The following is a 27,075-nucleotide window of genomic DNA, read 5'->3' on the forward strand; positions in this document are numbered from 1 at the left end:
TTTGTTACCTATTTTATATTGGCTGTGACAGGTAGTATTCGGCGTTATTTTGTTTAACGTAGTCCATGTAAAATATATTACTCTCCAAAAAGAATTTAACTTGTCGTTATTTTTTGCATATCATTTTTAACATATTAGAGAAAGTTAATGTTTCAAATTTATTCTAATAGATATATTTAAAAAAAAAGAAAAAGAAAAGAAAGAAAAAGAAGAGAAGTATTCGTGGGATCGAGTAATTTCTTAATCCAAGTCATTTTCAAAGATTTGACGAAACTGTCGATGTCAATTATTGTTGACTACCATTTTCAGAACTGTTTTTTTTAGCCTAGATCTTTAAGTTTCAACTTTTTTATCATTCCATTTAGAATGTAAATATATTTGATCTAATTGTCGAAGAAAGTGACAGTTTGGCATGAGATAAATTGTAAATAGTTGCACTAGAATGGAAATAGCCAGCAGTTAACAAAGGCTGTATCAGTTTTACTCGGGTCGTATTTGATACCAAGGAGTTAAGATTTTCCAACTAGGTTCATTTTTTAACATTTTTCCTTGGCTGCTTTTTTTTGCTTCCAAACCAAACTGTTTCGGTTTTATCATTATTAGCTTTTAATCCAGAACATTTACCAAATGAATCTGAAATAGTTAACGTTGTTTCAATGTTTTTTCTTCATCATCCAAACCTATGAGTCGTCCGCCTACTTAATCGACAGAATGTATGTAATACCTATCTTAGTAACCTTTATGTCTGGACAAAATTGTAATGTTGCACTTAAAACTTCTAAAACAAGAATGAATAAATAGGATGAAAGGTAATCGTCTTGACGGACAACGGAGAACGTAAAGCTGTTATAAAACTTCAAAGACAGGGCAGTTTTATGCCTATAATGTGATATTGATGTCCATGCATGTTCTTTTGTGAAATTAAGGGTTTAGTTAATTACTTCCCATTTGTATAAAGTACTTATAAGGAGAAATTGACACTGCCAAAACACAAAGACCACGGCATGTCAAGCTTAAGCTGTGAAGTAGATTTTTGGAAAACAAGCACTGGACGGTTGATGTTGTATGGCTAATCCATTCTTGTACATGGGGTTAAGGTTAGGGTTAGGGATAATATTTACATAACAACTTTATCAGCATAGTTTTCATATATATTCCATTATAACTATTAAAATATCAATTTTAAGAATAAGGACATTAGTGCTAACTGTTACACCGACATCAAGTATGTATAACACATATACCTACATTTTTTTTTTCATTTTTTTTCTCAGATATGGTTTGATTTGTAATAAAGCATGACTGATTTCTGCTCAATAGGTGTTCTTATTTATGGTATGAACGATTTGGCTTTGTCAGTCTAGATGGAAACTCCGAGACGAAAGCGTGTTCTTCTTGAGCAAATTAATGATTTTTTTTTCAGAAATTACATATGTAAATGTCTATTTGTAAGCTACGAAATATACGGTCAATACCATGGTGTCTTATATGTTAACTCATTGTGTATTTATCAAAACGTTGGTACAACATTATCTTTTACTGTTGTAATTTTCATGATTCGATAACGCCACCCTCGTTATACCGCCATAATTGACACGGACGAAATACGGCGATATAACGAGGGTAGACTGTATTCTCAATTTTGGCTTGAGACGAGGACAGAAATAAATGTATGGAAGAGGGTTACCATATCTTATGCATCTGAGACGTGCCTTTAAATTGATAATACTCTTCATTGACACTTCCTGAGGACATTATTCGGAAATATCAATCGTGCATTTAAAGGATTTGTTTAAATACAACCCTTGGTGTAGAGGTTTTTGAAATCGCGTTAAAAGTATTACTTGAAATGAACTCACCGTAGAGTGTAAGTACAATCAAAGTCAAATTGGCATTTACCTAGTACCATGTAAGATGATCCAACTATTGCACACTTTTGAACGTTTCTTTTATTTGTTTTCCGTAAATCTCATTTTTGTGAAATAAATCAGTCATGTCAGTTTCTACATATTTTCTTTCTCATATATCCTTTATGTGCCAACCAATTTATCATACCCTTTATTTCGATCGTTGAAATCTGAGTACGTCTAAATCCTGTACCTACTATGCGTTAATCATGTAGCACAATAAAATAATGTACTTTGATATTGTAATAAAATCAAAACAACAAATGATTATAACATCGACTATAAAGTTAAAATAATGGGACTATATAATAAGGGTGGTCTCACAGCGTTACGTAACATGGGACACTTAGGAATAACAATCAAATCAAAAGAAGCGATATCTTAAGGTTGCTTTCATCTCTTCAAACATTACTTATAAAAAAGTATCAAAACAAATCGTTTTATACAATTCATCTGAACAATTTCTATGAATTACATTAACTTGAAAAGGTCTACAAAAGTACGTAAAAGTATGTAATAGATCCAACCAATTACAATATAGTTGTAATATGAAGCAGCAATACACCCCCCCCCCCCCCCCCCCCCCCCCCATTTGTTAGCAGTAACCTACCAGCATTTACTGAGGATAATACGTTTTATAATAATTGAAAGACCAGAATAGTTTGGAGAGGGAATGGTCAAATTGTTTTGTCGATATTATATCATAGCGACAATTGTAGTTGATAGGTTTAAGTCGTAGGTATTACAATAAGATCCTCTGCTGAAAAAAAACAAAGCAAAAGGCCTTTCTTTTATTGAATAGTGTGTAAAGAAAATCAACGTAACACAATTGATTTATGTTAAATACTAATTAATATAGAATGTTTATATAACATAGCATTGCATGTTGTTAGAAAATATGTATATAATATCAACAGAATATCGCATGACCTCATATAAGAAAGTTTTTATAGAATTTCAACAGAACGTAGCATGACCTTTCGTAAGGAATATTTATAGAATGTCAATAGAACATAGCATGACCTCATAAAAGAATGTCTTTATAGAATGTCAATATAACATAACATGACTTTTTGTAAGAAAGCTTTTTATAGAATATCAATAGAACATGACATGACTTTCTTTGAGAAAGTATTTATAGAATTTCAACAGAACATAGCATGACCTTCTGTAGGGACGTTTTTTTTATAGGATGTCAATATAACATAGCATGACATCATATAAGAAAGTCTTTATAGGATGTCAATATAACAGCATGACATCATATAAGAAAGTCTTTATAGGATGTCAATATAACATCGCATGACCTTTTGTAAGAAAGTTTTTTGTAGAATATCAATAGAACATTACATAATCTTTTGTAGGAAAGATTTAAATGATGTCAATATAAGGGGGCTGACTGATAAGCCTCGTATTGAAGGAGGTACTCAAGGATGTTCTTTTTAAGTCCTACTATTATCTGACTATATAGGGCCGTGTACCCAAGGACTAGTCTCATTTGGTTAGTTATATCGACGAGTAAGTACTTTAAAGTAAACAAGACTAGTGTCTTTTGCAAAATGGACACAATCGGTAAGGGTGGAAGATTCTGTCATTGTCATAGCTGCTATTCACGATTGTGGTTTTAAATTGATTGCGCATCCGCCTGATCTCACTCAGATTTTCATCTATTTCCAAAACTGAAAACAGCTATTTTAGGCACCTTAACCCTAACCCTAACATGCAGTGAATTACTTTCTAAGCAGCCAAGAAAAGGAGTTCTATTAAAGTGGCATTGAGGCCCTTAAACACCACTGGAAAAAGTGTTTAGATACTGAAGGGGATTACGTTGAAAAATAATACAATATGTCACATGACCTTATGTGACAAAGTATTTATAGAATGTCAATAAAACATAACATGGCATGGCGTTATGTAAGAAAGTATTTATAGAATAACAATATAGCATGGCATGACTTCATTCAAGAATATATTTATAGAATGTCAATAGAACATAGTATGGCATTAAATAAGAAAATATTTATAGAATCACAGTAGAACATAGCATGGTATGACTTTATGTAAGAAAGTATTTATAGAATCACATTAAAACAAAACACAGTATGACCTTATGTAAGAACGTATTTATAGAATGTCAATATAGCATAGCATTACATTATTTAAGAAAGTATTTATAGAATGTCAAAATAGCATAGCATGACTTTATGTAAGAATGTATTTAATGAATGTCATTAGAACATGACATGACCGTATGTAAGAAAGCATGTGTAAAATGGCAAATTAATATTGCATAACCTTTTATCAGAAAGTATTTATAGAATGTCAAAATAATATCACATGGCCTTATATCAAACAGTCTATATACAATGCCAATATAACATACCATGGCCTCTCCGAAATTGTCATAACAAAATAAAAATAAACTGTGTAATTTTATTTATGTTCCTCAAACTTAAAAATAACACAATACATATAGACATTGAAAATGGCCACCCTAGGTGACATTTAATAATATTCATAGAACAACTTATATCAATTACATAACACATTATAAATTCAAAGTACAATGTTTTCCCCTACAAGTAGGTTATACAACATTTCGCCCTAGTGGGGATGTAAAAATCCGCCAGTAACATCTAAACAAGTAAAATAAATTCTAAACACGTACATAACAATGTACAATGTAAGTTCTAAGTAAAGGGGTTGGAAAGTGGGTGGGTAATTCAAAATTATCTAGAAAGCACTAAGAATAACGAAAAAGAACTGGCGCGAACAAAGGATTTTCTTTTCTTGATATGCAGTGCGCATGCGCAAGATGATTTTTATATTTAACTTAGAATTTCAACCAATCAAATTGTCCAGAAATATATACCTCTTTGTTTACAAACACTAACAAAGTTAAAGATGCTTACCCCTTACATAGTGCCACTATTCTCATGCTTACCCAGTTAAAGATGCTTACCCCTTACATAGTACCACTATTCTCATGCTTACCCATTACTTATCGCAACTCAACAAAAATTACATACGGACTGACATCAGGCCAATATTTAAAATCGAAATTTAATATTTAACTTTTCAAACGAAATTATTCTTAAGTTCTCGCAAGCATAAATTAAGCTAATTAATTAGCTGCCTTTTATGTTCCTCAAACTTAAAAATAACACAATACATATAGACATTGAAAATGGCCACCCTAGGTGACATTTAATAATATTCATAGAACAACTTATATCAATTACATAACACATTATAAATTCAAAGTACAATGTTTTCCCCTACAAGTAGGTTATACAACATTTCGCCCTAGTGGGGATGTAAAAATCCGCCACAGAAGTGTGTATATCCGTATAAGATAAACACAACTTCCCCCACAAAGTGGTATGTACGCTTTATCTGTGTCAATAATCAGGTGTGTTTGTATGTTTGTTTGTAGAGAATGTTATCAAAACGACTGCGTGTGTGTTGGTTGTAGAAAATATTATCAAAACGAAAGCACAAATCGATAAAATTTTCTGAGAACATAATCATCCGGATGCACCTTAAACAGGTGATTCGTGAAAATAAATATGTATCTAACATTCATACATTCCTATCCGGGTACTTATATCTAGGACGACTGGTGAGTATGATCATGTCGAGCGAGCATAGAGCAGTTGACTGTTTAAAAAAAATGGCGATTTGTCTTAGGACATTTGAAGGTCAACGTCACGATAAGGTAAAGGTAACATTGTCTTCCTTCGAAATCCGGGTCTGATAAATACTGAGTTATTTTTTTTACACAATGTTTACTGAGGCACGATTATATACATAGAAATACCTGAACATTTCAGCCATGTAGGAAACGTAGGACATGTAGATGGAACCTATTTACCATTACATGTAAGTACAGTGTGAATTTAATACTTTAAAATCGGGCAAAATACATCTCCAAGGTTCAAAATGATTTTATTCATAAAAGTGTAGTGATATTAAAGAAAGTGTCCCACGCTGGAGACGACCCGTTCACCATTTACCTATATTATTTAATTATGATATAACTTTCCCCATTCATCAATCATTAATGTTAAAATATACATAATACACACATACATACGATATTGTGATGATGTAATGAACACATAAATACACGATATTGTTTTAATATAATGAACACATAGATACAGTGTACGATATTGTTATAATGTAATGAACACATACATATGATATTGTTATAATATAATGAACACAAACAAGCATTATTAATGATCAAAACAGATCTTGTTATGCAACGGTTAGATGTTGGTGTACATATAATTGTTCTGTAAGAAACCGAAAGCATATTACAACCAGATAAACATATATGTAACAATTGTTATCATTATTATGACTAAGTGTGTCTAAGTATAGATTGTACAACTGAGTATCACGTGAGATGATAACTCAGCTGACAGTCTGATATAAACAAAGGAAGATGACATCAACAAAGCAATGTCTGGCCTATGAGGGTGTGTAAGTAGCATCCATTACGAGTATGCCGTATGTAAAATGTAAATTGTATCCGATTCAAACGCGGAAATTGTGTTATGTTCATGTTTATATATGAATGAATAAAGTTTATACCAAATTATATATCAGACAAGGCAAACAAAGAAATATACTGTAATATCATTTTTACTATTTAATACTTTTCCAATTAAATTGATGAGCAGAGACCCTGTGTCAGATGTACTACAGTACAAGGACTACAGAACTAAAGAACCGTTCCCAATATGGCCCTGAACAACAGATATTTGCGGTTTGGTGTAACTAACGAGGAAGTCGAGGTAAACTGGCCTAAATTACTATATGTTTATGCAATGTAGTGATAAAAGATTGTAGAGGTAATGGATGCATTGATTCGTCCTTACGAGGCCATAATGAAGATTAAATTGATTACAAATTTGTAAATGAAATAACGTAAAAACAACAATATTTTATAAAAAGGACACTTACGTACATTGTACTAAAACATTGTCTTAAAAATGATGGGTACTAGCACGCTAACTGACACATGTTTCTAAAGCTAGTCATACGTTTTAAACAGTATGACAGGTTCGAGGACGTCCAGTACAGCGGACATTGTTAAAATGTAAGTGTTAGAACACACGTCATCAGAAAAACTGGAAATAACTTCACTGCTGAATAAATTAACGTTAATAAACGTTTGACAATATCACTGATGCTGACAAATGAATGTTATCCTGCTGCAACAATTTAAAATCCACCTTGCCGTTACCAGAAAACAACAGTCATGTTGAGGAGCGATTCCCGGAACAACGCATCGTCACTTCAAATAAACATTGAAAATGGAAGGGAACTTCACTCAGACCTGATTTATGTACAAGTATCTGGTAACATCAGCAATGTGATATTCCACTCTTTCCTTCGTCCGTCAGAATGTCGAGTGTTCACCTGTCCTCATGACGTAATGAGGAATTCCCTAGCAACTGTAACCGTGTACAGTGTAAAGACCTTCCGTGACAAAAGGTGTGTCTGGCACCGCATTGTTATGGGAGGAAGGACATCCGCTATCCTCAAGGGAGGTAACTTGCCTTAATCTTTGGACTTGACACGCAAAATAATTAAAACATGCTTATGATATTTCTAATTTTCTCAAACTTAGATGTGACAAAGTTAGTTATTTGTTTTCTTTCTCATTATTTCTGCCCTAGGTTACTCAGTTAGGGACCCTAGAATACCAAGTTAGGGCCCTGATATAGCTATGTTAGGGCCCTAGGTTACTAAGTAAGGGCCCTATAATACCAAATTAGGGCCCTGATATAGCTATGTTAGGGCCCTAGGTTACTAAGTAAGGGCCCTAGAATACCAAGTTAGGGCTCTGAGATAGCTATGCTAGGGGTCTAGTGTACTAAGCTAGGGCCCTAATAAAGCAATATTAGAGCCCTAGGTTAATTTGTTAGGGCCGTAACATAGACAAATTAAATCTGCGTAGGTCATTAATCAGCTACCGTAGAAACGAGATATGTCATTTATCATTATTTGATATCATCTCGTGTTATCTACGCTCGACTAACAACGTCCGATGTTGATGTTATGTGATAATAATTATTATTATCATACCGCCAATTATGACAGGAAAAAGGTTCAGGGCAAATAACAATCGTGGGTAGCTTAGGTATTGAAGTATGTAAAGAATATCAAAACAACAAACATGTAAAAGTGGATGTCGCCGTACTGTAACAACGTCTCAGGAACTCACTAGACATATACATGTATCAGCATGTTAGCACCAAGTTAATTATGCAATTAAAAGAGACATTGTCTAGTAAATATTGTTGAATAGGCCAATAGATTTCAAGGAATATGGAATAATGAGTGTCTTCCTACGTACAAATTAGACTAAAATAACGCTGCAAACCTTTCGGGTCGGTTCCTTATAACAACATTTTCCTAATAAACATTCTCCACGAGCATTTTGTCTGGGAAATGCTAACATGGAAATACGGTAGACCCTGACCGAAAAAACGGAAAAAGTTTTCTAAACATCTGCTTAAGCTGAGACGCTAAACATTTAACACAGTCAATATGTACTTGGGTGCTAGGCATAACCATTTCGTTTTAGGTTTGCTTTATTTATTTTGTGCTACATTATCAGCTAATTGAAGCTTAATTGTTATACAACTACACAATTATCAACAGCACAGGGTTTTGTTTCTACTTTAGAGCAATTTATATCTATATACACTTCAGACAGATTGTACCCAAAGCAATATTTTATGAAATTATCTCGATGAATATAAAATAACTCTCAGTATAATGTATATCATTCTTTATAATATCAAACAGGTTTTACAATCAACTACCTGAAGGTTAAATTACAACCATATAGGACATACCTAGATCTACTTACAGATGCTCCAAATAAGGTATGATATTGATGGTTTTAGGTCTAAAGCAAGGAATGACTATGATTCAATAACATGATCAACAGATAAATTCTGATAAACTATTAAAATTGCTTTGAATTAGAAGTTTAAACCCCTTATATTACTTTAACCTATCGCCTTATTGAGTGAAACGGTATTACTTGTAAAGGTCATGCGATCATTTGGAAAAAGTCATATCGACTTGAAGTGATTTTGCTGAATGAATGGTTTTATTAGTGCTATTGTTACTAGTAAATTCTGTATTGTGGTGATATTGAAACTTGTAATTTATTAATGTGGTCATATGATTTATGTGTATGTGCTACTTTGCTTCTGCAGATTCCCTATCATATTGACGTAGTAAGTACAATTCCCCAGAGGTACATGCTGACAGACGAAGATTACAGAGGAGATACGGACGGCCTCATCCTCCTTCTCCATCAAATTCACCCTCCAGACGCGTTCCTTGTCATGTTCCGTCGCCGTCCAGAGAAGACTTATAGGATTCCATTTGTACTGAATCCCGCCGCGGAATACAAACAACAACTCTTCAGAGTCTATACCAGACACGATACGGAGGATGTTTGTACTGGAGACTCGCACTCAACAGTTACAACGTTTACCACATGTATGTATGTCTGTAGTACATGTCCATCCATATAAACATTCAGTCGAGGTGAGGATGTTAGGACAGTATTAGTATTACATCCATATCAATATAAACATTCAGTCGAGGTGAGGATGTTAGGGCAGTGTTTGTATTACATCCATATCAATATAAACATTCAGTCGAGGTGAGGATGTTAGGGCAGTGTTAGTATTACATCCCTTTAGATTGACGCAGATATGTAGCGATACTACTGTGTGTACCGGCTAGCGTCTACAGAAGCGTGCGACCTTTTTTACATAATCTCGGAACTAGAAATTTATTCTCACAAAGAAGCGTTTTTACATCTGAAAGAGAAAATTGTTTGATGGGGCAAAATAATGATGCTGTTTTTCATTTATAAATTACATATTGTGATACAGAAAAAAAGTGGAAAATCGGTCTCATTTGTCAATAACATGCTCTGAAAGTATGTTTTGAGCAAGGTAGTTTAGGTGCTTTGCATAATTTACTCTTTCAAACGCAGATAAACATATATGTACATAGACTTGAATATAGCAGGTGGATTGGATTTCGGCATGTAAACGGATTTTAAATTTCGTCAAGATGTACTCAGACCAGTGGCTGATAGTCTCTTCGGTTATGGACATGCTTAATTGTCTATAGGTGATATTAATTCAAACTCAAAATAATATATAGAGGACATTGAATAAAACATACGATGGATGATTGATATGCTGTGTGCCTCTTATTGAAGGAGGTGCTCTAGGATCTTTTTAAGTCCTATTATTTTCTGACTATATAGGGCTTGTTCGTTTGGGTTAGTTTATATCGACGTAATAGCACTCTAAAGTAAACAAGACAAGCGTTCTTTTTTTTTTTTTTTTTTTGTTTGCAAAAAAGGACAAAATCAGTAAAAGAGCAGAGATCCAATATTTGCATAAACAGGTTCAACACTTATGGATATCCATGATGATATAATAGCAAGACTTGGGAAAGATACCCCTTCATATGCTACAGTGAAAAGGTGGGTGGCTGGATTTAAGCGCGGCAGACAGAATCTTGAGGATGACCCCCCGTCCTGGAAGACATGCCAATGTTGCAACACCAGAAATGGTCAAAAAGTTAGTGATATTGTTTATGACCTGACAGACGAGTCACACAAAGATAAATATCCAGTAGAGTTGGCATTTCACGGGAATAAGTACATTCATTCCATTCTGACCGAGGATCTTGCAATGAGAAAGCGTTCGGCCCGATGGGTACCAAGACTTCAGACAGTTGATCAGTGGCACACCAGGCGCACACATTATCGCGTGCTATTCTTACCCTTTTTGAGGAAGATCCTGCCAACTTTCTTCAGAGATTTATCACCATGGATGAAACATTTTACCCCAAAGGCAAACAGCAATCGCAACAATGGAAGCACCCTGGCTCTCCCCCCCGCATAAGAAGGCAAAGACTGTTCCATCAGCTGGGAAGGAAATGACCTCGGATTTCTGGGATGCAGATGATATTCTGCTGATATATTATCTCCAAAAGGGACAAAAAATCAATGGTACATACTATGCTTCACTTCTGAGGCATTTACGGGAAAATATTAAACTGAAGCGCCGCGGAAAGCTCACGAAAGGTGTGTTATTCCATCAGGACAATGCTCCTGTTCACAAGTCTGTCGTTACCATGGCTACCATTCACGATTGTGGCTTTAGATTAATTGAACATCCACCTTATTCACCTGAACTCGCTCCATCAGACTTTCATCTATTTCCAAAACTAAAAACAGCTATTTCAGGTACCCACATTCAATCCGATGATGACGCCATGTATGCAGTGGATAAATTTCTGAACAGCCAAGTAAAGGAGTTCTATAAAAGTGACATTGAGGCTCTTAAACATTGCTGGCAAAAGTGTATACAAATGAATATACTGAAGGGGTTTACGTTGAAAATAATGAAATATGTCCGGCAAAATTCAAATCCTTCAATATGAGGCCCACAACATACCAATCAGCCCTTATATTTCACGAATATGGGTGGCACAGTGATAACACACTTGCCTTTCATCTAGGCGGCAGGGGTTCGATTCCCCGATCGTACGTGAAAAGGTATGGGGTCACCTGCCCGACCGCGTGAGATTCCCCGGATAATCCGGTTTCCTCCCACAGTAAGACCCCTCGCGCGCCTCCATCCTGGTAAACCAGCGTGATTAATATAATTTGTTTCGCAATCGCTGTAAAATAAAGTTTACATGTTTTTGGCATGCATGAGTAAAAACAAGTATTCTGTTATACAAGAATTTGTTTTATTCAACGGAAATTATTTAATTTTCGATTTATTTCAATTTTTAAAGAAGAAACAAAACTTAAGCACCTAATAATCGGGAAGTATTATCATGACATGTGACGTAAACTTATAACGTTGCGCTTCACAAGAAGACGGCACAATTTTGAATAGACCACTCAACGCAATATCAACGCGTTTCGGCTAATACCTGCATTGACCAGTTACTCTACCAATGATTGTATTTGAACTGAACAGAAAAATCGGCGGATTTCAATGCGGTAAATAGGAAGCAACATTTTGTTAGGTTAAAAAAAGCAAAAATTCTATCATGTGATGATGTAAGTTGGTATTAATATTATAATTTCGTTTATTGCATTTTTGCCAGTGAAGTATAGAAAAATTATCAAACTAATAAAACTTTTCACAGCAGCGATGAGCAGTGGAGATAAAAGATAATGCAGTCAAAATATATTTTTTTCGTGAAAAGTTTTTCGTTTTAAAGCGAACCTTTGTATTAACCTCATTGAATATTGCTGATTTTGCCAATCTAAGCACAAAGAGATAAATTGGTTATTTTGCTGTATTTCTGAAATATTCAGACTGGTTTTGGACAATATACTCACTTGATGTAAGCTATTCATGCACATGAGCTCCAATAACAGCAGAAGATTCTTAAATTGCGTTGATCAGTCCTTTCAAAGTGGCGCCGTCAATTTGACGTCGAGTAACGTCAGAAAGAGATGACGTAATTTGTATGTTACTGATTCCCGCACTTTTTGACACTATCAATTTTCGATGGTTTAATTTTGTTTTTAAGTTTGTAAAATGTAATAAAAAGAAAAACAAAATGTTTCTTGATTATTATAACATATTTGTCACTCGTATGAGTATGAGATAGTCTGTCATACGAGTGAAATATATGTTACATGTATATATAATGGGAAGCCAGTCAATGTCCTATTTACTTAATAAATATGTAATGAATAACTTACATATGTCTGTGTTTAGTGCTGATTTTGATATATTAATGTATTGAGATACGATATGTTACTACTGACTCGTTACACTGTTTAATCTTTATATTTCAGATATGACGCAATGTGAGGTCCTCGAGTTACACACAAAGGCTACTAATTTTGTGTCAAGTCGTCAGCCTTGTTTTTCAAACATCTCTCATTTCTACCGCAATAAATCATTCGTGTACTTTAACAATATTATCAATTCAGGTGGTATAATGTACAAATACGGCAAGAACTGGGGAGGGGATCAGGCCTCGACACTCAACAGACAAATAGAAGGTCTGTTCTTTAGTACAAATGTAGACCCGGATACCCTTTTACCTCCGCGCCTTTCTTACTTCGGGCCAGTAAGGCTACACGTTCCCACATACGCACTTCTAAATGACGCCACCAATATGTACTTCTCTGACTTCTACTGTCATCGTGTGAATCACAAGGTCCAAATCGTCCTGGCGGTCAAGGACAGCCAAGCCGACCGCTTCTGTAGGAAACAACTGGTCTTGATCGACGAGAGAAACAATCCATTTCTCGTGAGAGTTGGATACGGACCAAACGAGATTGTCAAGGTAACAGCGAACGTTACTGTGGAATTGTTCTACACCGAGGACGTTCCAATCACGGCCTTGATGTGTAACCACGAAGTGTATTTTACAGAAACAAAACAGAAGGGGAACGCTTTAGCCATGGTGAACGGCATTCCGAAGAATAAAGACTGTAGAATATGTAATTTGGACAGTTTTCTTCGTGCTCATCAGCTGTTGTGATACTATTACATGTTTGTTGACGCTATTTGGATATTCTCACCATCAGTTTTGATGAAGATCATTTGGAGGGATACATGCATTATTTTGTCCCTAGGCATCACAGAAGAGTAACACAAGGCTAAGCAGTTGTAAAAAACAGCTTGTGTGTACTGTTTTCTGTAACATGGCTTTTTTGTTTTTATAAAATGTGTGAATTAGACAAGGAATGTATTGCCTAGTTTAATCTAAAAAGTATGAAGCGGAACGTAAGAAATACACTTCAGAACAATTTTGAATTACAATTGTATATCAATAGCTAAAAGAACGTACGGCTCTCTTCAGTTGTGTTCCAAGTATTTGCCGTGCACAGATGTGTATAAGGAAAGACTGTTCATAATTTATAAAGTTTGTTTTGCAAGTAATCGAGGTAGATATGGTTAGAATATAGTCTATTTTCAATGTTTTGTACAGCTTTATCAAGTGGCAGAGTAGACTTGTCAGCTGGTCCTAGGGCAGACATATTTTGGATCAGTGGGATGTTTAAACAAGGCATCCAGACAGGCTAGATGAGTTAAGTCCCTCGTTAGGCACAAACGAAGTCCTTATGCTAACACCGTCGGTAACTGTCATTGAGGATATTCCTAACTGCAAAATGAAATAGGAATTTGAATTTGAAAAACAATTCAATTCGGAATTGATCTGGAAAAATATAAGAAATACTACCACCACAACGCAAATGAAAGAGTTACAATGGAAATGTGTCCACAAGATAATATATACAGAATAAAAAAAAATTACCTTTGGTAATTCAAACAGATATGCCTCTTTTGCAAAACGCAAATCGAAGGCGTTTTATACCTTTTATATGAGTGCAATATTGTTAAAGATATTCTTTACATGTGTTCATTATAGATACTAGAAAATATTCAAAGATTTAGAGAAGAAATTTACACACTAGAAACCATGATTCTAGGATATCAAGGGATTTATAATCTGGCTGTTCTTCTCAATACAGCACTACTCTCATGTAAATGCTCTATTTTGAAATGATATAAATGCAAGCTATGCAAATAGCTGAATTTATGCTGTAACACATACATTTTCTTGTAATTTTATTCTGTTTGGGTTATGTTCCTTTATGGGGCCCTTTTTATCCCGTTGGGGGCCCCAGAGCATACAGCACTTGCTGGTCGATGATTGGCTGTTTACTTTTCTTCACTTGAAATTTTTTTTTTCATCATCGCCATTTTGTTTTTATGCATATAGAACTAAATCCAAAATTAAGCTATTTCGAAGCCCACCCTCATTCCACCATTTTACATGTAATACGGTTTTGGGTAATTCTGCCAAATATCCACTCATGATGTAAATTGTCATTCAATTTGTATTTTGTTCTATTTCGGTGTAATTCTATCAATACTGTTTGGCGTAATTCTGTCGAATACCCACCTAAGGATGTAAATTGTCATACAATTTGCATTTTGTTCTAATACTGATGCGGAATTAGCCATCTTATGATGAGCTTTTCAAAATATTTCTGATGATAATATTTTTCATGTTTCTTTAATAAATTGTCATCTTGTATAAGATGGCCTTTTCAATTCAATCATTGGTTTTAGTTTTATGTGGAGCATGCATAAAACGCGTTAGTATGAGAATACGTCTGAAGAAACGTGAGTGAGTATATGTATGGTGTTTTTTTTGTATTACTGTTGGTATGTATGAAGGTGTGGGTAAACGAGGAATAGTGTAAAGTTACAAGATTAACTAATTAAGAGCTTATATCTTAGTTCTAACCCGGCCTAGGTATTAAAGTTGTAACTCGCCCTCGCCTACTGTTTTCAATTTGGCTGTAGAGACTGTACCAGTTACCTGCTCGTTGGACTGATTCACTAAGAAAGTTGTTTTAGTGGCAAATTTTGTACAACCTGAATATTTGAATTTTTTTCTTAATCTTTCCAACGTTTCTGTAGCTAGGTAGCTTATGATAAATTGTGGTGTTTGCCTTTACGTTTGTAAAGTGTTTAATGATATAGATATATATTTGTCGTAATACCAATTTTGTCTCTATGGCACGTATTCGACGTTAAATGCAGATTGAATCTTGTATCCGCTGGTATGTGTACTGTTAGATAACACCTAATACATACATATCTCCCAAATGTATTAACTTACCTATTCATTAACAATTCAAATAAACTATTGCAAATCATGTGTTAGTAATATGTTTAAACTGTCTTATCAAAGTAATACATGGATAGATTAATATATAGTTCAGGTTATCAGTTTATTTTACCTTAATATATTGTTAATTGCTATATTTTTCTCATATATTGAATAAATGTATTAATCTATATGTTTAAAAACAATGCAAATTTTGTTATTTATGATGTACGTTGTGATAGGAGTATGAATATATTTTGATTTTTGCTAAACACGTAATAGCATATTTTGTTGGTAAAATGTACACTTCTGACATACCATTCGTGTGCAATATATATAAAGTTAGCAATCATTTTTTGTACTCATGCCGCCATGACCGATCGCTGCCGAGACGAAGTCAGGAAAACCTTTAGACGTTCTGGGGAGAGGTCGGAATTATAGAAATAAATTTGTCTAACGAGTCATAGCATAGCAAAGTGTGGCAAAGTAAACGTTTTATTTTACGATCATAGAGACGAGACATGTATACTGAACAACGATGATGTATAAGCTTAGGCTAACACCTTTTCTCTTACATAACATAGCCATATTACGACACATCTCCATCTACATGCACAAAGACCCTTTTGTCAATTCTGCGTCCGCTTTCGACATCAGGTACGACTTGAACATCCTCAAACTTTCTGTGTCATCTCTTATTCCATTTCCGGTTTGGTCTGTCACCAGCTATTTTCTGCCTAAGCTGTACACCAATTTTGTTTATGCCTAGCTAATTGATTACGTGTTTTTTTTTCGGTGTAGCTTTCGGGTCGTTTGTGGGACCTACAATTATCAATTTCCACTGAGTATTTCTTGATTAACTTAAGTGTATGTCAGGGCATACTTTCATTATTATTTTTCTCGGAATTTTTTTTTGAATCCCGAAAAGTTACCAAATTATACGTATATTGTGTCTTAAATGTCTCCTGCAAGTAAATATTACAAATAATTGATACTGTTTTTACTCACAATATTACTCACGGCTATCAAAGGATGGATACTCTATCTACTGCTAACACCATCTGTCGGAAATGTATTCGCGCACTTAATAAGGAAGTATACTACAGTTTTTCACAAATTGATATTTCGCTCTGGATACAATTATTTACTAGTCGATAATATATGTGTAACTGTAAAACCTAGAGTAATTGATTTGTTCAGTAGTCCTTTACCTTTATGAAACAGGGTTTGTTTAATGCTATTGTTTATGTACAGATACCCGTATAATTGGCAATCTTGGTGATGATCACATGCCGGGGTGTGGTATTGTTTTATAGAATGAAGTAGCTCTGTGCGGATATATCTAAGCGGAGTATGTCCTGTGTAGACATATATGATTTATGTCTATGTATGCACAGCTGTCCAGATCAACAGTTAAATATTGACTACCATTACATATACCAAACTGGATTAAAAAATCCAACTTATTTAGCAGGAAAGCCTAGCAGGTTGTATCTTTAAAATAGCTATCAGACACCTATCTGTATGGTTCTGGCACGTTCTTGTCTAATGATAATGTAAAGATCACATGTCACCTATACTTGTCATACCCGTCCCTAGGAGAAGCCGTTTTAGGTAAGTTTCTCGTCTTAATTCGGTAAGTAGCCCTTGTAATTCATTACATCTGCTTAAATTTTGGAGGTTCTAATGATAAAAAGCATGTACATGTTTCGGATAAGAACATTGTAATTTGGACGTTTAACCGAAACATTGTTATCGGCGTCTATAATATCCAATAAAATAGTTGCGTTTTTTAAATGATAAAAGTACTTTTGATTAAAATCATTTGTAAGATCACAACCTCTTTCTGCAAAGAATGAATCGGAGACGGTATAGTGGGTATATCCCGGCATTGCCGTTGATGATGACTCTACAGAAGACATTGTTTCCTCGTGATTTACACACTCATTTCAGTTTTATTATCATAACTCGATCCTATGTTGGTAACCTCCCGAGAGGCCCCTCGACTATACTAGTCGCGTATTTACATGACGTAATATTTAATCTTATCGCTGGAACTGGGACAGCGTCGAGACTTTACAAACGGAAGTAGTTTTTATAAACTAGCTTTAATGTTTTACCTGATATGACAATAAAGTATTTGTCAAGCTGTTATTTTTCTATCGGACAATATTGTCTATTTGGTTATTGCGCTTTTTAGCAATTGATAAAGCATCTTTATAATTGATATGTGTCTAGATATGCTGACCATCATGTCTACTAATATACTTACTTATATGTCTTCCAATATGTCTGTATGTGTCTCCCATTATTTCAACCAATACATGTTTCAGTTTTTCTACCAATGTGTCTACCAATATGTTAACCAATATGCCTACCTATATGTCTACCAACATGTGTACCAATGTGTCTACCAACATGTTTACCAATGTGTTTACCAATATGCCTACCTATATGTCTACCAACATGTTAACCAATATGTCTACCAACTTGTTTACCAATGTGTCTACCAACATGTTTACCAATGTGTCTACCAACATGTGTACCAATGTGTCTACCAACATGTTTACCAATGTGTTTACCAATATGCCTACCTATATGTCTACCAACGTGTACTCTCAACATCAATGCATTGATTTATTCTATGCTTGATCACTATAAAGTACAGAAATACATCACTAACATTAAAGGGGAGGGAGCTAAAGAAAAATTTGTGAATGATTGGAGGAAGTGGGGAAAATTAATACAAATTTTACAATGACATGCTTACTATTGTACATGCATGTATATAATATATGACATCAAAAAGTACATGAAAATGTTAATTTTCGTCTGTATAACTTTATTCTAATATTGGTATTTGCTTTACTATTTACATGTATATATTATTATCATAACAAAAATTATATCATTGAACAGTCTTGAGTAAATTGAGTTAATTTAATCTCAGAGTCTTTCACCAGTCCCTGACAAATGCCATTTGATGCTTCTATTTTCAAAAAAAAAAAAAAAAAATCTTTTTTTAAATTTAACTCACCATTCAGATAAATTTAATAATTACATACTCTCTCTCTCTCTCTCTCTCTCTCTCTCTCTCTCTCTCTCTCTCTCTCTCTCTCTCTCTCTCTCTCTCTCTCTCTCTCTCTCTCATGTAAATGTGGGTATACGTATGACATTGTTTTGAATGTGTATGTATGTTTTGTGTGTGTATGCTATATCTAAACGGTGCAATCAGTGTGGAGCCTGGTCAATGGTGCCGATGACTCAGTTGACGTGGCAAGAGTTGATATGACCAACACAGAAGCTGAGCCCTCGACAGGATTGATCAGGCTACCAGGAAACTGAATATGTATGTGTGTGTGGGATGGATGTATGTTTATCAGAATATGTATACAGGTATAGGAGTATGTATGGTTTGTATGTATTTATCCTTGTAGTTAAATTGATGATGATGATGAGTATATGATGATGATTATTATTATATGATGATTAGTATGATGATGAGTATGATGATGATGATGATGATGACTATGATGATGATTATATTATGATAAGAATATGATGATGATGATGATGAAGATGGTGAGGAGGAGGATGATGATGATAAGATTATGATGATGATGATGATATCATGATGAGATTATGATGATGATGAAGTTTATTATGATGATGACTGATGATGATAAGATTCTGATGGCTATGAGTAAGATGATTATGATGATAATGATTAGTATGATTATGATGATGATGATGATGAGATTATGATGATGATGACTATGATGATGAGGATGATTATGATGTTTATGATGATGATTAGTATGATGATGATTATTTTTATGATGATGATTTTAATGTTTAAGTAGGATGATGAGATTATGATGATGAAAAATATAGGTTATGATGACAGTGAAGACGATATTATGATTATGATGATAGCAAACCATACATATTGGAATCGATGTGTGTTTGTGTGTGTGATTCTTATGTATTTATGTATTAAAAATGTCTTTAAAAATAAAAAAAATATAAAAAAAACTTGTTTACCATGTGTCTACCAACATGTTTACCAATGTGTCTACCAACATGTGTACCAATGTGTCTACCAATATGACTACCTATATGCCTACCAACATGTTTACCAATGTGTCTACCAATATGACTACCTATATGCCTACCAACATGTTTACCAATGTGTCTACCAACATGTTTACCAATGTGCCTACCAACATGTTTACCAATGTGTCTACCAACATGACTACCTATATGTCTACCAACTTGTTTACCATGTGTCTACCAACATGTTTACCAATGTGTCTACCAACATGTTTACCAATGTGTCTACCAACATGTTTACCAATGTGTCTACCAACATGTTTACCAATGTGTCTACCAACATGTTTACCAATGTGTCTACCAACATGACTACCTATATGTCTACCAACTTGTTTACCATGTGTCTACCAACATGTTTACCAATGTGTCTACCAACATGTTTACCAATGTGTCTACCAACATGTTTACCAATGTGTCTACCAACATGTTTACCAAAGTGTCTACCAACTTGTTTACCAATGTGTCTACCAACATGTTTACCAATGTGTCTACCAACTTGTTTACCAATGTGTCTACCAACTTGTTTGTCAATGTGTCTACCAACATGTTTACCAATGTGTCTACCAACTTGTTTATCAATGTGTCAACCAATATGCCTACCTATATGTCTACCAACATGTTAACCAATGTGTCTTCAAACATGCTTACCAATGTGTCTACCAACATGTTTACCAATGTGTCTACCAACATGTTTACCAATGTGTCTACCAACATGACTACCTATAGTTCTACCAACATGTTTACCAATGTGTCTACCAACTTGTTTACCAACATGTCTACAAATGTGTCTACCAACATGTTTACCAATGTGTCTACCAACATGTGTACCAATGTGTCTACCAACTTGTTTACCAATGTGTCTACCAACTTGTTTACCAATGTGTCTACCAACATGTTTACCAATGTGTCAATCAATTTGACTATTTGCCTACCAACATGCTTACCACTGTGTCTACCAATATGCCTACCTATATGTCTACCAACATGTGTACCAATGTGTCTACCAACATGTGTACCAATGTGTCTACCAACATGTGTACCAATGTGTCTACCAACATGTTTACCAATGTGTCTATCAATTTGACTATTTGCCTACCAACATGCTTACCAACATGTTTACCAATCTGTCTACCAATATGCATATCGATAAGTCTAATGGTTTGTATTATTATTTAGGATATGATTATGCCACCTTAAAGGAATTCACCTGACCTAAAACATGTCTCTGGTCTTCAGACAATGGCAACATCTATTTGATGACAATGACGACCAAGATGAGGTATATTGTAATCAGTAAGACAAGCCTTTTAAGATGAATACTTAATATTATGTTCTAACAAGTGCATAAATGTATATATAAAATGTAGCATACACCTAATAGGCACTTTCATAGTAAATGACTAAATGTAGTGGAATCTTTCAAAAGTGCACACACATAGCGAGTAAAACTAAGCATTAGATGTACAAATGGAATATATTGGTCATTACCAAGAACATTGATGAACATTTTGTTTATCATATATTCATTACATGAGAAATAAAAAAAAAGTCATCATTTCTCAAAATGTTCAAAAACTGGTCAGTTGTACGCAGTCATTAGTGTTTTAGTGAGGAGATTTGCAGTACAAGTATGAAGTAAATTACAAAACTTACAAAATTAATACTTCTGTAACACTATTGCTTATTATAGAATATATTGCTTATTGATAAGAGTTGAAACGAGCAAAAATGAAATAATACCTTAAAATAACCGCGATTTGCTTAACATATATCATAAACATTGAACTTAAACCCTACTTAGGAGAGGGGGTCAGTAGTATTCAATTTGTGTGTTATTAACAGTGAACTGAAACCCTACTTAGTAAAGGAGGTCAGTAGTAATCAATTTGTGTGTTATTAACAGTGAACTGAAACCCTACTTAGTAAAGGAGGTCAGTAGTAATCAATTTGTGTGTTATTAACAGTGAACTGAAACCCTACTTAGTAATGGGGGTCAGTAGTAATCAATTTGTGTGTTATTAACAGTGAACTGAAACCCTACTTAGTAAAGGGGGTCAGTAGTAATCAATTTGTGTGTTATTAACAGTGAACTGAAACCCTACTTAGTAGAGATGGTCATTTGTAATCAATTTGTGTGTTATTAACATTGAACTTAAACCCTACTTAGTAATGGTGGTCAGTAGTAATCAATTTGTGTGTTATTAACAGTGAACTGAAACCCTACTTAGTAAAGGGGGTCAGTAGTAATCAATTTGTGTGTTATTAACAGTGAACTGAAACCCTACTTAGTAAAGGGGGTCAGTAGTAATCAATTTGTGTGTTATTAACAGTGAACTGAAACCCTACTTAGTAGAGATGGTCATTTGTAATCAATTTGTGTGTTATTAACAGTGAACTGAAACCCTACGATGTAAAGGGGGGTCAGTAACACTTATTTTGTGTATTTTGAACCGTGACGTAAAATCCTACTTAGTAGAGTTGGTCGGTATTTATCAATTTTGCGGTTTATAACCGTGACCTAAAACCCAATTTCGTAGAGGTAGTAGTCAATATATGTGTTATAAACCGTCTAATTAGTAAGTGGTCACATTTTAACAAAACTACAAGATATTTGAATATTTCTTCATACTTGTGATGCAATGTGCAATTTCAAAGCTGTAAAAATGAAGCTAAGATTGGTCCTCATCCTCTGTATCAGATACATGTAATCTGATTTGGTTTCGATTTTGTTTTTAATTATAGAGCCTGGATTCACTCTGGACTGTTTTTAAATGTCATTGATTGATCCTTAAGTCGGCTTATCATACCTGTATTTCATTCACGTGTATGTTATCAATAATGTAGTGGAGTATTTATTTGTTCTTATCGTCCACAGGTAACGACTTCCGTTGTTTTGAGGAGCGTGGCGGGTAACATACCATTAGCTTTTCAAATTGACATCAAACGTACGAAAGAAACCCGTTCAGATTTCCTCCTTTTGCAAATAGTCAATGGTCAAACTCACGCATTCTTTCAATCCTTTTTTCGGATTGATCGACTAACAGAATGCCGTTCGGTAGCTTGCCCTAATGACGTGTTAATGGCACCAACAGCGTCAGTAACTGTATATAGCGGACAAATCAGGAGGCTGAACAATCGTATCTGGTACACAGTTCAGAGTGCATGCAAGGCCTTGGCTAAACTGGCCAGAGGTAAATGACTCATAAGATTTATTCTGAAACAAAATTACGGAAAATAAGGTGTTTCTTCATAGAAAGTATGGCAAACGTTACTATATATAACATCCCATTTATTGCAAAACACAATATGGAGGAAAAATTAGGTGTTAAGTTTCAGACATTTAGGATAGGTTGTTATGTTAACTTCCAGAAACATCCTGCTATAAGACACATGCATCATGCAATATGATGCTACATTTTCCATTGCAAACGTCGTTAGCTCTGCTGGTGGATTACAATGCTCTAGATTTGTCGTTACTCTTTATGCCTTGTAGAAATACTGGTGGATTACAATGCTCTAGATTTGTCGTTACTATTTATGCCGTATAGAAATACTGGTGGATTACAGGTCCTCTAGATTTGTCGTTACTCTTTATTCCTTGTAGAAATACTGGTGGATTACACACGCCCTCTGTATTTGTCGTTACTCTTTATGCCTTGTATAAATACTGGTGGATTACACGTCCTCTAGATTTGTCGTTACTCTTTAATTATGCCGTATAGAAATACTGGTGGATTACAAGTACTCTAGATTTGTCGTTACTCTTTATGCCTTGTAGAAATACTGGTGGATTACACACGCCCTCTAGATTTGTCGTTACTCTTTATGCCTTGTAGAAATACTGGTGGATTACGGGTCCTCTAGATTTGTCGTAACTCTGTATTCCTTTAGGAAATACTTATGATTAGTTAAACATATTCTAAACACGCATATCGTGGTCTTTTAAACTTATACAAGCAGTCACGTGATTGTTGAATTATTGAGTTGATGGTCATCTCCTTCCATGAACGTTTTGATTTGCGTAACTAGTTCGTACGACTTTGTAACGTGTTCGTATGACTTTGTAACGTGTTCTTATGACTTTGTAACGTGTTCGTATGACTTTGTAACTAGTTTGTACGACTTTGTATTTTGTACGTACGACTTTGTTACTTGTTTTTACGACTTTGTAGCTTGTTCGTACGACCTTGTAACTTGTTTCGTTCGACTTTGTAACTAGTTTGTACGACTTTGTAACTTGTTCGTACGACCTTGTAACTTTTTCGTTCGACTTTGTAACTAGTTTGTACGACTTTGTAACTAGTTTGTACGACTTTGTCACTAGTTTGTACGGTTTGTTTTTATCTCCTTCGTACAATTTTAATCGCACTGCATCATCACCTAAAATTGAACTATTTTGGTAATTTGATATCCCTCAGGTGTTACCACCAACTACATAGACATCAGTCTACAACCCCACGGGACATATCTAGAACTGCAAGCAGCTGATTCACACCAGGTATACAAATACCCATTGATATCATCAAGTAATATGCCCGATTATGAATATGTTCGTCTTCTCATTTATTTATTAGATCAGTTATTTATTTCTTACTTACGACAAACCATCGACAAAAGGTGTTTGTTAATAAGGTCATATTCTCAATTGTCAAGCTCATGGTAGATCTTTGACATGTATTCTGTATTAATGTTTTTAACAAAGATGATCAAAATTTACATATCCAAAATACATGCTATCCATCTATTGCTTCCTTTTGAACAGAGACCGTGTCACGTTGATGTTATCAGTACTGGTTTACGGCACTATATGTTGACAGATCTACATGCAGTGGACAAACATCCGTGCTTCATTATCCTCCAGCAGATTTATCCGCATGTATCCTGGATAATGGTCCTCTGTGGCACGGAAAACTCGTATGAAATCCCGTTCGACCTAAATCCCGCTTCAGAGTACAAACTGGAACTCTTTAAGGTCACGAGACACGACAATGACGTGTATACTGGAAATTTACACTCAGCCGTATCAACGTTTACCACACGTAGGTTTCACGTGAATATTACATGGTGTATTTGACGCATAAAATAGCCCCTGTTTTAAAGTAACAATAAAGTCGACTTTTTAAGCCACTTCACTACCACATGCTTAGTTTGTTTTCGTCCTTTTCTGTGTCCAACTTTTCCTTTCGGACTGCTGTACCGCTATTTTGTGATCCCGAGGGTGGAATATCGCTATCTTACATACACATATAGTGAAAAAAATAGTGACAAAATTGTCTCTCGGCCATTCATTTTCTTCATTTTTGAATGATTTTATTTGACGTTCCTGCCAAAAATACTTCTATATATGAAGATATTTGTTTTGATTGTAACACAGAGTCTATATTGTGTAGAGTAACCAGGGAAACTAATCATCTGTAACGCAATTGCGTTCCGCTTCCTCCCGTTTGGAACTCGTTTCGGAAATTGTAACATCCGGTGACGTCCCTAGTGGCACCATCAAACACTAATCCTCGCCTCCCACCATCAAACACTAATCCTCGCCTCCCACCATCAAACACTAATCCTCGCCTCCCACCATCAAACACTAAACCTCGCCTCCCACCATCAAACACTAATCCACGCCTCCCACCATCAAACACTAATCCTCGTCTCCACCATCAAACACTAATCCTCGTCTCCACCATCAAACACTAATCCTCGTATCCCACCATCAAACACTAATCCTCGTCTCCCACAATCAAACACTAATCCTCGCCTCCTATCATCAAACACTAATCATCGCCTCCCACCATCAAACACTAATCCTCGCCTCCCATCATCAAACACTAATCCACGCCTCCCACCATCAAACGCTAATCCTCGTCTCCTACCATCAAACATTAATCCACGCCTCCCATCATCAAACCCTAATCCTCGCCTCCCACCATCAAACACTAATCCTCGCCTCCCACCATCGAACACTAATCATCGCCTCCCACCATCTACAGCATTAGGTGCACCACCATAACTATAGGACGTTGATGTTGGAGTACCAAACATATCCTCCAGGATCAATTATTAAACGCCACAGCAGTCTTGAAACAAAACATTTAGAAATACAGCTATGCCAGCCAGTACATCTAAGTTTACGGCCAACACCCACTTACCATTACAGTCCGTCGTTTATAACATGAGAGGTGAGGCACATAATGCATCATCTTACTGCAGCATTTCATTACCTTTCGGGTTGAATATGGATCCGAAAATAATCTAAAAAATGCATAGTCATGAGTTTATTAAACTCAGCACGTTATTGTCACCGCCTACCCGAACAAGAGTGTTAGGCAATGAAATCTCTGTGGTTCATAAACAAAACAAAAAACAAAAAAACCAAATTCGTACCATACAGAGCATCTGTATAAATACAAAATCATGCAAACCGCATAGAAAGTCTCCTTAGATATGCAGACACCATTCAAACAATTTCCCGAATGCCATGTTTTGCTGCAGTTTTTATGATAGTCAATTTCATCTGTTAATGCATCATAACTGTAACATTTCTTTGGACTCCGTCACTCAGAAGATGTATTTGCATGCCTCGTCAATCAGTTTAAAACTTGCACATAGAGGGGGGCTTTTCCACGAATCCAGCCCACCTACATGTAAATGGTAATGGGAGAAAAATCAAGGGTAGGTACTGGGAATTCATGCAATCTGGGACACGCACGTATGGAGCACAGTGCGGGTCTCTCCATGTGTGTGCCAGATGTGGTGGTAGCTATCATGTCAGGCAGTGCACAGCGCAGGGTAACAAATACCAACATGAAGCCAAGCAGAATAGTCCGACAAACAGTGGGAGTCCCAAACTGATTCAGGCAGTGACAACAACAAATCCAAAAACAACTCCGAAACTTCCCACACCTGTCCAATTTAGTATTTTGAGACCATATTTAGCAGGGTACGATGCTTGTAAGTTGGATTTCTTACAGAAGGGGTTTGTATATATAGCTTTTCATTAAAACACAGAGGTATCAGAACTTTTCGTGATTCTAAACACCTTAAATCAGCTGAAGAAAATCGATTAATCCAGCAACAAATGATAGTCAAAGATATGGGCGAGTTGTAAGACCTGATGTATTGGTCTAGTGAAGTATTTTGTCCCAGAGGCATAACTTTCAAAGACATATAGAAAATACCTCCTTATTCTGTCCATTTCTCATCAGGATAATGAATTGTTGGGTATGAAGATTGCAGGGAAATACTCCTAAGACAGAGTCCTCCCTAGCTATAGGGGTTGTTCTATATCGTGTAATATCTTTGAACATCTAAGTACAGCCTTAAATTGGTCTAT

The 27,075-nt window shown here is 35.2% G+C and overlaps 3 protein-coding genes across 3 annotated transcripts; all 3 read left to right on the plus strand.

Moving 5' to 3' along the window:
* The first annotated feature begins 6,527 nt into the window (after positions 1–6,527).
* LOC117338355 lies at positions 6,528–9,499 on the plus strand. The gene is made up of 4 exons (XM_033899680.1): positions 6,528–6,712; positions 7,168–7,471; positions 8,736–8,815; positions 9,155–9,499. The coding sequence occupies exons 1-4, from the start codon at positions 6,659–6,661 to the stop codon at positions 9,476–9,478; spliced, it is 762 nt and encodes a 253-aa protein (XP_033755571.1). The 5' UTR covers positions 6,528–6,658; the 3' UTR covers positions 9,479–9,499.
* Positions 9,500–12,797: 3,298 nt separating this feature from the next.
* LOC117338356 (phytanoyl-CoA hydroxylase-interacting protein-like) lies at positions 12,798–14,525 on the plus strand. The gene has a single exon (XM_033899681.1). It carries the CDS (start codon positions 12,798–12,800, stop codon positions 13,488–13,490), a length of 693 nt encoding a protein of 230 aa, XP_033755572.1. The 3' UTR covers positions 13,491–14,525.
* Positions 14,526–22,611: 8,086 nt separating this feature from the next.
* On the plus strand, positions 22,612–24,819 carry LOC117338618. The gene is made up of 3 exons (XM_033899975.1): positions 22,612–22,936; positions 24,164–24,243; positions 24,508–24,819. The coding sequence occupies exons 1-3, from the start codon at positions 22,825–22,827 to the stop codon at positions 24,817–24,819; spliced, it is 504 nt and encodes a 167-aa protein (XP_033755866.1). The 5' UTR covers positions 22,612–22,824.
* The last annotated feature ends 2,256 nt before the right edge of the window (positions 24,820–27,075 follow it).

This window comes from Pecten maximus, chromosome 11, assembly GCF_902652985.1.
Source record: "Pecten maximus chromosome 11, xPecMax1.1, whole genome shotgun sequence".
NCBI classification, from domain to species: Eukaryota; Metazoa; Mollusca; class Bivalvia; order Pectinida; family Pectinidae; genus Pecten; species Pecten maximus.

Excerpts from the sequence above, each read along its gene's own strand:
- LOC117338355 (XM_033899680.1), top strand. The coding sequence starts at position 6,659 with ATGGCCCTGAACAACAGATATTTGCGGTTTGGTGTAACTAACGAGGAA. Across the intron at positions 7,472-8,735 it reads ATCCGCTATCCTCAAGGGAG|GTTTTACAATCAACTACCTG; the intron begins GTAACTTGCCTT and ends AATATCAAACAG. Across the intron at positions 8,816-9,154 it reads TTACAGATGCTCCAAATAAG|ATTCCCTATCATATTGACGT; the intron begins GTATGATATTGA and ends TTGCTTCTGCAG.
- LOC117338356 (XM_033899681.1), top strand. The coding sequence starts at position 12,798 with ATGACGCAATGTGAGGTCCTCGAGTTACACACAAAGGCTACTAATTTT.
- LOC117338618 (XM_033899975.1), top strand. The coding sequence starts at position 22,825 with ATGGCACCAACAGCGTCAGTAACTGTATATAGCGGACAAATCAGGAGG. Across the intron at positions 22,937-24,163 it reads CTTGGCTAAACTGGCCAGAG|GTGTTACCACCAACTACATA; the intron begins GTAAATGACTCA and ends GATATCCCTCAG. Across the intron at positions 24,244-24,507 it reads AAGCAGCTGATTCACACCAG|AGACCGTGTCACGTTGATGT; the intron begins GTATACAAATAC and ends CCTTTTGAACAG.